This window comes from Myotis brandtii, unplaced genomic scaffold (genome assembly GCF_000412655.1).
Source record: "Myotis brandtii unplaced genomic scaffold, ASM41265v1 scaffold187, whole genome shotgun sequence".
Lineage (NCBI taxonomy): Eukaryota > Metazoa > Chordata > Mammalia > Chiroptera > Vespertilionidae > Myotis > Myotis brandtii.
Genome location: NW_005356944.1, coordinates 1,851,760 through 1,862,262, shown reverse-complemented (window position 1 = coordinate 1,862,262; position 10,503 = coordinate 1,851,760). Strand labels below are relative to the sequence as shown.

Genomic DNA, 10,503 nt, shown 5'->3' with positions numbered 1-10,503 from the left:
CCCTCAGGCCTGGGGAGCCGGGAGAACCGCTGCCTTCCCGCCGCGGACCTGGCCGGGCTTCTCAGCCAAGACCCGCGCAGGGAGAGGTGTGACCCAGCACCGGCCGCCGCCCGCTCCTCTCGTGTGGGGAGAACCAGGACCCGAGTCCAAAAGGCCCGGAGGATTCTAGCGAAGCTCCGGCCCAGCTTCGGCCAACCTTTCTTCTGCCCCCACAGCCCCACTCGCCCAAAGAGCCATCACAGAGGCCAAGACCCCAGCCTGCCCTCCATTTCCCTCTTGGAATGCTTTTTCTACGTCACCACTGAGGAAACACCTAAACTTCTGTTCCTCCCAAAGCCTGGCTCAGCTGGCACGTCCTCCGTGGGGTCTCCCACACTTCCCGCCCCGGAACCATCTTGAAGGTCCCGCACCTGTGGGTGCACTTACACCCACGCCAGGGGCACAGCCGCAGCAGACACCTCCCCGGCGCCCGGCAAATGCCTGTAACCCAGCCGTGCAGCCTATGGGGAGGTCTCTGGGGATGGGGAGCTAGAACCCGAGAAAGCAAGCCCCCCCCCTCCCCCCACTGCAGACACACCAACACCTGGAGGCGGGCAGACCGCCACCACCCGGGGACCATACAGACTCGGGGACCATCTGGGTGGAGAGCTGCGTTCTGTCTGGTAAGGACGTGGCCTCTTCTGACCACAGGCCTGTTAGGAAGCCTGACCTGGCCACTTCCCCAGCCCACTGAACCTCCTCAGCCCGGCCAGGGCTAAGCTGGCTATTTTAGCCAAGGACAGAGCAGTAAGGTCAAACCGGGCCTCCTACAAAGGCAGCCGTGGGAAAACCATTTCTGCACGCGCTGGCTGCATCACCATCTCAGCTGCAACACAGGACCCAGGTGCTCACCCTGGTCACTGGGACCGCCCTGAGGGTGTAGAAAGCGCTGTTTTAGTCCACTTGCCGGGGGACTAAAAGATGAAGGAAGATCAGGAGTGTTACATATTCATCTCTTTCCTTGGGAAACAGCTTTATTTACAAAACAGGTCTAAAATAAGAACATGAATGACAAGCCCTTGGGAATGTGGGAGAGCTGGCTCTTGGGGACCCATGTGTGAAGCCCAGGCAACCAAGCAGAGGGCCTAAAGGGGAGCTGGATGTGTGAGGGGGGCCTAAAATTTGAACTCCTTGTATTTCTTGCTGCCCCCACGGCTGTCCTGAGGCTGAGCTTTCCGTTTCTTTTGCTAGAGAGAAAGAGAAACAGGTTACAACAGGTTCAACCACCCACTGATCCCCAAAACAAGGGTGGACAGCCTGACACAGCCACATACATCTGTGGAAAAAGTGCTGAAACGGGATTCTCAGACTTGTATAAGTTCCTTCCCCTCCCTGTGCCTGTTTCATCATCCTCAAGGAGGACAGCCCACCGGAGCATTTCCAAGGTTTCCAGCACCAAGGAAGCTTAGGGCAGCAGGCACTGAGTCCTCCCTCACTCTCACCACTAGAGGACACCACTCCACTGAAAAAGGAGTCCCAGTCCCCAGCCCAGGCTTCTGGTGTGAGCTCCTACCTTCTGTTTGGCAGCATGCTCAGCCACCATGTCACTAAAGTCTTCCTTCTCCACTTGTGCCTGCTGCTCCCTTACATGGTCCTCATACTTCTGGGTCATGGCCATGAGGTCCAGCTCTAACTCTTCAGGTGCCAGAACCACTTCCACACCTTGTAGCTCAGGGGCCGGGCCCTTACGGCTCATAACCTAGAAAAGGTATCAGAAAAAAAAAAAGGGATCAGAGCTTTGTCATCTCCAAAGAGAGGCTCAGAAGCCCTCCCTTCTGCCCCCTGTCCAGTCCCCAAAAACAGTGTCCTCCAAGTGCTCACCGTGGACATGTCATAGATGTGGGTCGATCCCATTATGGCTCCCCCAACGGTGGCCGTTCTCTTCTCCGGTAACACAGTGAACAGCTGAGGTGTCTCGCTTCTGCAAAGTACAAAGGGGTCAAGCCCAAAATGGAAGGGATGAAAGGGCCTCCTGAAGCGGAAGCAAAAGGAACACCGACAGCACCTCCACCCGGCACCCTGGAGATACTCCGAGACACCCAGGGGAGAAAATTATGCACAAGCTGCTCATGAGAGGATAGAACTGGGTTGGTGCCAATTCCGGGGAATACAGCCTGGAAGGAATACAGTGACTGAGTTAAGGGACCCCCAAGTTTAGGGTATCAGAGACCAAGACTCCCACATGCGGAGGGCTAAGGGTCAGAGGCTGAAACTTTCCAAAAGATCGCTGGTATAGAGAAGCTAGGAGGAGGAAAGAGGTTACAGCAGTTCCTGCCCAACGTTGTGCCTGGGAGCTTTTACATACAGAACTCAAACTCCCAGCCCTTCCACTGGTGTAAAAATGATCTATAGCCAATCTCACCACCTATTTAAAGGATTACATTTGAAACACAAGAGCAAATCTACAAATATCAACCCAGACCTGGCTTCATCCCTACTTCTCCCCCGGAAGAGGTGAAAATCTATTCTCACACAGCAGCCAGAGCTAATGCCTTAAAATGGAATTCAGATGCTGTCCTTCCTTTGATCAAAACCCACTGAGGCTTTTGATTGTGATTTGAATAAAGTCCAAACTCTTTACCATGGCCTAAACCCGTGGTCGGCAAACTGTGGCTCGCGAGCCACATGCGGCTCTTTGGCCCCTTGAGTGTGGCTCTTCCTAAGCCTCAGGAGTACCCTAATTAAGTTAATAACAATGTACCTACCTATATAGTTTAAGTTTAAAAAATTTGGCTCTCAAAAGAAATTTCAATCGTTGTACTGTTGATATTTGGCTCTGTTGACTAATGGGTTTGCCAACCACTGGCCTAAACAGTTCATAATCCAGCCCCTTAACTAAGTCCTGCTCACTATACTCAACCACAGTACCCTTCTTTTTCTTTCTTAAATATGCAAAACTTGAGACTTCTGCTTTCTGACAAGGAGCAATAAGGACTAGATGTATCCACCCCCCTGAAACAACCCCCAAAAATGGGGAAAATAGATGTAAGGTTCTTAATACTATCTGGAAGCGGTACAACAGTGGACATGGGACAATGAGGGACAGGGATTCCTGAGAGACAAGTAACAAATGAGGTGAATCCTTCAATTGCCCAGCCTACTACATGGAGAGTCTGCCAAGCACAAAACAAGAAGGAGTAACCCATATAGAAACCAGAGGTCTCCATGAGCTGAAGGGATGAAGCTGAAAATGCAGGGAGACCACGGCAGCTAGAGATCAGAGGTCAGTGTACTGGAGAAGAGAAGAGAAAGCAGCCCAGAGACTGGAGAACTCAAGAGACCTACAGAGGGTCTCCCCTCAAGTACTCAGGTGAGTACTGCATGTGAGGAAACTACCCAGGCCAGGGAGAGAACCACCTGGAAGGATTAGTGGTAACAATACCTGCCATGTACTCAGGACTGGAAATAGTGCCTCGTCCCACTAGGCAGACTAAACCTGATTAACAGGGCACTGAGCAAAGCATGCAGTGTCTTGTGCTCAGTAGTGCAGAGGACTGAACAATGCTTCCATCTAGCCTAAGGAACCTGACAAGCAAAATCTGAAAGAATCAAACTGTTTCCAAGTACTTTAACTATATCCCTGAACAAAGCTAAAGATTTACAGGAATACAAAAGTATCCTGTACCTAACAAGGTACATTTCACAGATTCTAGCATCCAATCAAAACCTAACAGGCATGCAAAGAAGCAGAAAAATAGAATCCTTAATGAGAAAAATAATCAATTTACATCAACCCAGAACTGGCACAGCAGGCACGTTTGGCATTAGCAGGTAAGTACATTAAAGTGTTATTATTACTGCATTCCATATGTTCAATGTTAAATAAGAGGTACAGAAGATATAAAAAGACCCAAATCCTATGGCTAGAGATAAAGACTACATTGGATGTGATTCAAGTCAGATTAGAAACTGCAGAAAAAAGTATTAAAAAACATATGAACAGAAATTTTCTAAAAGGAAATACAAAGAGAAAAGAGATATTTGTTAAAATATTAGTAAGCAGTGGGACAACTTTAAGAGATCTAAAAGAGATGTATAATTGGACTTCCCAAAGGAGAGAAAAGACAAAAATATTTGGAGAAATAATGGCCACAATTTTCCCAAAATTAATAAAAACTATAAATCCATATCCAAGATGCTTAACAAAACTCCAAGAAAAAAAAAAACATGAAGAAAACCACATAATACTCTGTCCTACACTGCACAGTATAATCGAATTGTTCAAAACAGCGAGAAAATATTAAAAGCAGCCAGAGAAAAGTAACATGGACAGAGGAAGAAAAGGATGAAGATAGATTTCACATCAGAAACAATAAAAGAAGACACTAGAGCAACATCTTTAAAGTACTTGAAAGAAAAAGACACTGTCAATCTAGAATCCTATACCTGGCAAAAATCTTTCAAAATGGAAGGCCAAATGAAGACATTTTTAGACCGCGAGAGCAAAAACAATTCATGACCAGCAGACTCACAACAAGAAATGCTGAAGGAAGATTTTCAAGCAGAAGGAAAATGATACCAGACATCAACCTAGATATATACAAAGAAAAGAAAGAACACTGGAAATGGTAATTACGTAGGTTAGTAATATATGATTCTTGTTATTTGAATCTCTCTAAAAGATAATTAACCATTAAAATAAATTTAACTAATAACTATGTAGTGTAGGATTCATAACATATGTAAAAGTAAAATGTATGACAAGAGTGCAAAAGTTAGGAGGGAAAAATGCAAGTACACTTTTGTCAGGTTCTTAATATTATCTGAAGTGGTATAATATCACTTGAAGATAGATTGTGATAAAGACAGATATCCTAAACCCTAAAGCAACCACTAAAATAATAAAACACTTACAGTTGCTAAGTCAAAAAAGGAGATAAATGGAATCATAAAAAATGTTCACTTAATCCAAAAAGTGGGAAAAAGGAAACAACAGAGCCAAGAGATCATTTCATGAAAAAAGGGGTCAATTCATCAAGAAGACTTACTCCTACACGTTTACTGTGTACCTAATAACAAAGCTTCAAAATGCATGACCATGCAAAACCTGTGTCTGGCTTAGGGCCTTCACAGTTTGTACTTATAGTTCCTTCTGCCCCCCATCATCCTGTGACTGGCTGTTTCCTAACATTCAACTCTCAGCTCAAATACCTCCTCCTCCTCCTCAGTGAGGCCTTCCCAAAGGCCTCCCACCACCCAATCCTTCTCTATCCCATTACCCAGTTTCCTCTCCTTCACTGCCCTCTCCACATCGGAAATTATCTTGTTCTCTGATGAGTCTATCTTGCCTGTCTTTTTCACTGCTCGGTCCCCACATCTAGAGCAGTGCCTGGCACAGAATTGGTATTCAATAATTTTGTACGTGAGTGTGTATGTGGGGCGGGGGGGGGAGCGGTGATGACAAATGTCAACCAGTCAGCCTAGAAACTGAAGGAAAGAGAAAGTCCTCCCTTCTCGGTCCTGCCTGATTCCCTCACCCATCCATCGCTTCCTCAATCTTCTTCTTCCTCAGCTCAATGAGTTCAGGAGTCTCCATTCCAGCTGGCACTGACGAGAATCCTCCAGGAGTGATGAGGCCACTGTAAAGAGAGGAACAAGGCTTGGAGTAAAGAGCAGGTCCCCAAAGATAGACAGACTAGTTCAGAGAGGCAGACTCTGCGTCCCCACCTGTCTGCAGGGGTAATAAAGCCTGTTTCATCTGGCTTGTCTTCATCACTTTCCTCCTCTTCCTCTTCTTCTGAAGACTCTTCATCAGATGGCTCCAGCTCCCCCCAAGGAGTCCGATCAATCTCTTCTTCCTCAGTCTTGGTCTGAAAGAGATCACTAATCACTCAACAGATGTTTACTACCTATTATCTTTAAAGCTGTTGTAAAAGGAAACTAATACTGATAGAAGAATAAACAGATAATCTCTGCCCAGAGAGCTCATATTCTGGGGCTTGTATTTGCCTTACAGCTGAGAAAAATGCATGCCATTCTTCAGATTTTGAAAATTCACAACACCTAGCTCAATGATAATGAATCTATAAACTATCTCTAAACTTCATGACCTTAAGACCAAGCTTGCCAGCCATGGCCCGTACCTGAAATTCAGCGGCATTGGTTCCAAATACATCCCCATAGAGTGGTTTCCCGGTTTCATCTACTGGGGGTTTGCCCCAGCCACCAGCATGGTACCCAAAGGAACAGCTCTGCAAGAGAGTAAGTGCAAGTCAATTCTACTCCTCAGCTCCTAAAGAAACACTGAAGCCCTAGAAAAAAGTCTACACTTTGGGAACTCTGGAAATTATGATTTCAGAGAATTACTGTTATCAAAGCATTATATACCAGTAGAAGCAATAGAATGGGGAGATGGGAGTCAGAAAATATGGGAATAACCTCAGCATTTGTGGTAGAATCCATATTGTCTGAAACTGAAACGTGTTCTTTAAAACACATGACTCCCTCTTCTTAGTGATTTTCCTAACTTTTGGAAAGCTTTTAGAATATATTTCTCTTAAGAATTTCTGAAGCTTAACAATTACTTCTTTTTTACTTCAATTACTTTGTTGTCTGTTAATTTTTTAATTTAATGCTTTTTATTTAAAAATAAGAATGAATTTAATGCCATTCCTGACATAAAATTATTTGTATGTCTCCATCCACATATAAACCAGAGAGACACCTGGAAACACATTCACCGAGTGTTAATCCACGTACTTCTGAGTGGTGGAATTGTGGGTGATTTGTTTTCATCTTTGTACTCTTAATTCTGATGATTTTATATGAACATATCAGATTGTTTGTTTTTTTGGGGAGTTTTTTTGTTGTTATTTTTGTTAATCCTCACCTAAGGATATTTTTCCTTTTTTTTTTTGAGAGAGAGAGAGTGGAATGGAGGGGGAGAGACAGAGAGAGAGAGAAACATCTATCTGAGAGGGACACATCCATTGGTTGCCTCCTGCATGTGCCCCGACCAGGGCTGGACCGAGCCTATAACTTAGGTACGTGCCCTTGATGGAATCGAACTGGGACCCTTCAGTTCACGGGCCAATGCTCTATCCACTGAGCCAAACAAGTTAGGGTGATGTCAGGTTTTTAAAAATACAAAACCCATTACTTTTTTTCTTGAAACATTTTTTTCTTTAAACAAAAAATACAAATGGTGGAATGAGAGAGAAAAATACATCCTCTAGTTAACAGCAGAGGCAGCTAAGAATGAAATAAAGGACAGTGCTCACCTCAGGGATGGGTGAGTTCAGCCCAGGGATCTTCAAGTTTGGGTACGACGGGGGTGGTCCATATCGCTGCATGGCAATCAACCACGGGGGAGGAACTTTGTGAGCATTCTGCAAGAAAAAGAGAACAAAATACCATCTACCCAGCCCTATCTCTTCTGCTCCAATTCCCACCCTCTTCTCTGCTGCCCGTCACTCACTGGTCCTACTGGCATCCCCAAGGAAATCCTTAGCTCATCAGACAGATCTCCTGGCTTCTTCTCCTTCAGTCGTGTCTCAAACTCCTTCCCCTGAGGAAAAAGCAGAGCATGCTGTATTGTGAACACCAGACACACACTGGGAGCTCAATGGCAAGAGGACATGAGAACAAAGATGAGAGGTTTCAATTCACATCAGATACACAACTGAGGGCTGCCTCATTCCCACTCTGATTCTCATTGCTTCTTTCCCAGCTAGAGTAGGTTCAGGAATAAAGGCCAGGAAGGAGGAGGAAAAGCAAGATGCCCAGTCCTATTATCAACCCACGATGAAATCATGGGCAAATTCCGGACCTGCTTTCTCACCTATAAAATGAAGGCATTTGACCGGATGATTGCCAAGATCCTTCCACCTCAAAAATTCCAGGATATCATAGTCATTAATATTTTAAGGATCAGAAACAAAGTTTTCTCCGACCCCCAGTATTAAATGTTTCCTATAAGCATCTGCCCCTGTCCCTAAACCACCCAACGTAAATATCATTTCAAAGATATGGTCTGCGCCTCTCCAAAAAAACGCCTCATTTGAAGATTTCAAATTTCATCTCATTCAAGGAGAGTTAATGAACAATGAACAACTCCGAGGCTGAGGGGAGAGGCCACTGTACCGGCTTCAGAAGTCCTTACAGCCCAGCCGATGTGGCTCAGTGGTTGAGCATAGACCAATACACCAAGAGGTCACTGGTTTGATTCCAGTCAGGGCACATGCCTGGGTTTCAGGCTCGATCCCCAGCAGGGGGCGTGCAGGAGGCAGACAATCAATGTTGATGTTTCTCTCTCAGCGATGTTTCTAACTCTCCGTCTCTCTTCCTCTCTCTCTAAAATCAGTAAAAGGATATATTTTTTAAAAAGCCCTTCTAACCAAGAGTTACAGAGCTGTGACCTAAGGCCCAGCCTTGCCTCCCTGGTCCCCACTCCCAAACCTCATAGTACAGGTCCCCATGGATGGTCAGCTTCGGCTTGGTCTGCCACTTGAAGAAGGCATCATGCAGTTTCTGGTAGTCAATGTCGATCTTCCCCATCTTAGGCCGAACCTTCTCTCGCATTTTTGACTTCATAGTCTTCTGTTCTTCCTGTGGAGAATGGCAAGACACACCTTAAAAGGGATTTAGCAAGTCCAACTCAACAGATCTGGCTCCCCACTCCCAAAAGAGCCAAAGTGAAACCTCATCTATCTCATTCAAAAAGTCACCAAAATCCTTCCTGCTCAAACCCTTAAAATTACAAGATTCATTAAACAAAATATACTTATTACAGTGGGGCCTTGACTTACGAGTTCAATTCGTTCCGTGACGGAGCTCGTAACTCAAATTACTCGTATGTCAAATCAATTTTCACCATTACAATGACACGTGATGCTGGGCTGATGTTGTGGCGTTCACTGTGACGTTCGCTGCGCCAACTAGCGGTGGGGTATCTGAAGCTGGCTCGTAACTCGAATTTTAGCTCGCAACTCAAAGCAAAAAATCGGCCGAGAGACGGCTCGTATCTCGAAAAACTCGTTAGTTGGGACACTCGTAAGTCAAGGCCTCACTGTATATGAAGTTATGCTCATATCAATAAATACTTTTTAAAGCTATTTCATCCAGAGACTGATTTCATGAGTTGCCTCTGGAAAAAACTGGCAGACTAGAGTCTAACTGGAAGGCAGAGTTTTCACCTGGTACTTTTATACCTTCCGAATTTTTGTAGGACATGCAACTGCTGCCTACTCAAAGTATTTAAAAATTTCAAATTTAAGAAGTCACACAACTACCATGAATTTCTAGCCACAGAATGTATCAGGCTCACACTGGAGGCAGAGAACTACAAAGTCAGAGCAACCTGTGGAGAAAGGAGGCACCATGTGCAGATAAAAGCTAGCTGGCCAAGTGCAGGCAGAGGGGACGAGGAGACAAGGAAGAAAATGGAGCCACTCAGAACCAGAAGTCTCGGGGTGGGGCAGGAGAGCTAGTTCTGACCAGAGAGGTGGGGACTGCCCTTCTTGCTCTGTGTCACATACAGTGCTGACTTTGGAAGTGGAGAGCGAATAATTAGACAATTAACAAGAAGGTGGGTTTTGGGAACCAGATCCCAGGTTTGAAGCCGGCTGCTATTAAGGACGTGGCTCCCCGAGGGCAGACCTGAGGCCCAGCCAGACCCTCACCTTCTCCTGCAGGGCCTCCCGCATCTCCTGGATGCCTGTGCGTTTGATGAAGTCCGGCAGCTCAAAGGGGGGTTTCTCAATGCCTCGTTTGCCCTGCAGGTACTTGCGCTTCAAACACCAATGGCGTGGCACAGGCACAGAATTACGAGTGGCCTTGAGGTGGACCAAGAGCTTAGGGTCCTGTGCTGTCACATCATGCATCTCCACAACATCGGGCCGAGCCACGAGCTGAAAAACAACAGCACACCTCAAGAAAGCCCCAGCCTCTTCCGTCTGCAGCTTTTTACTTCTCTTTCTCCAAAGTCCCATCCAGGCCTCCTTCAAAGCTCCTCCCCCAAGCAAAACTCCATCAGCTCGGTCTCACCTGCTTGAGTTCAGCCACAGTGAAGCGATTCATTCGGCGCAACTTCTTCTTGGACAGCTTAGGGGCTTCTGGCTTCTTTTCCTAGAACAGAACAATTCTCTCTTTTGAGCAGGACTCTTCGATGTCAATCAGACTGCCCAGCCTACCCCAAACCTTCAGCCGCCAAAGGGATTCTCCTCTGCCAGGGTTCACCATGGTCCCTCACTGGAGTCCTGTGTCCTGACAGGAGGGTGTGGGCCTCACCAGTTCATCATCGCTGCTATCGTCATCGCTGTCCTTGTGCTCCTCCTCAAAGCCCTTCTTCTTGGGGGCTGCAGAGTTCTCCAGTTTGTCGAGTTTCTCTGGCTCCTTCTCTTTCTCCTTCTTCACATCATCGGTGAGCTGAGGAGGCAGGCAATGTAGAAACCCCAGCCCTGGGCCCCTCCCTAGTTTCTGAACCCGGCCCTGAAGACGTCCTCCTTATCCCACCTTTTCCCCCCC

The 10,503-nt window shown here is 46.2% G+C and overlaps 1 protein-coding gene across 3 annotated transcripts in view; it reads right to left on the bottom strand.

The window, feature by feature from the left end:
- Positions 1–980: 980 nt before the first annotated feature.
- The window catches only part of SF3B2 (splicing factor 3b, subunit 2, 145kDa), a 15,223-nt gene continuing 5,700 nt past the window's right edge, over positions 981–10,503 (bottom strand). For all 3 annotated transcript variants that reach the window (XM_005864268.2, XM_014538064.1, XM_005864269.2), the window contains 12 exons: positions 10,267–10,404; positions 10,024–10,104; positions 9,660–9,887; positions 8,437–8,586; positions 7,457–7,546; positions 7,260–7,367; positions 6,123–6,230; positions 5,707–5,849; positions 5,517–5,618; positions 1,861–1,960; positions 1,553–1,738; positions 981–1,226 (listed from right to left, as the gene is read on the bottom strand). In XM_005864268.2, coding sequence (XP_005864330.1) covers positions 1,155–1,226; positions 1,553–1,738; positions 1,861–1,960; positions 5,517–5,618; positions 5,707–5,849; positions 6,123–6,230; positions 7,260–7,367; positions 7,457–7,546; positions 8,437–8,586; positions 9,660–9,887; positions 10,024–10,104; positions 10,267–10,404 — 1,506 coding nt within the window. In that variant the 3' untranslated portion in view covers positions 981–1,154. The remainder of the gene's footprint in view (positions 1,227–1,552; positions 1,739–1,860; positions 1,961–5,516; positions 5,619–5,706; positions 5,850–6,122; positions 6,231–7,259; positions 7,368–7,456; positions 7,547–8,436; positions 8,587–9,659; positions 9,888–10,023; positions 10,105–10,266; positions 10,405–10,503) is intronic.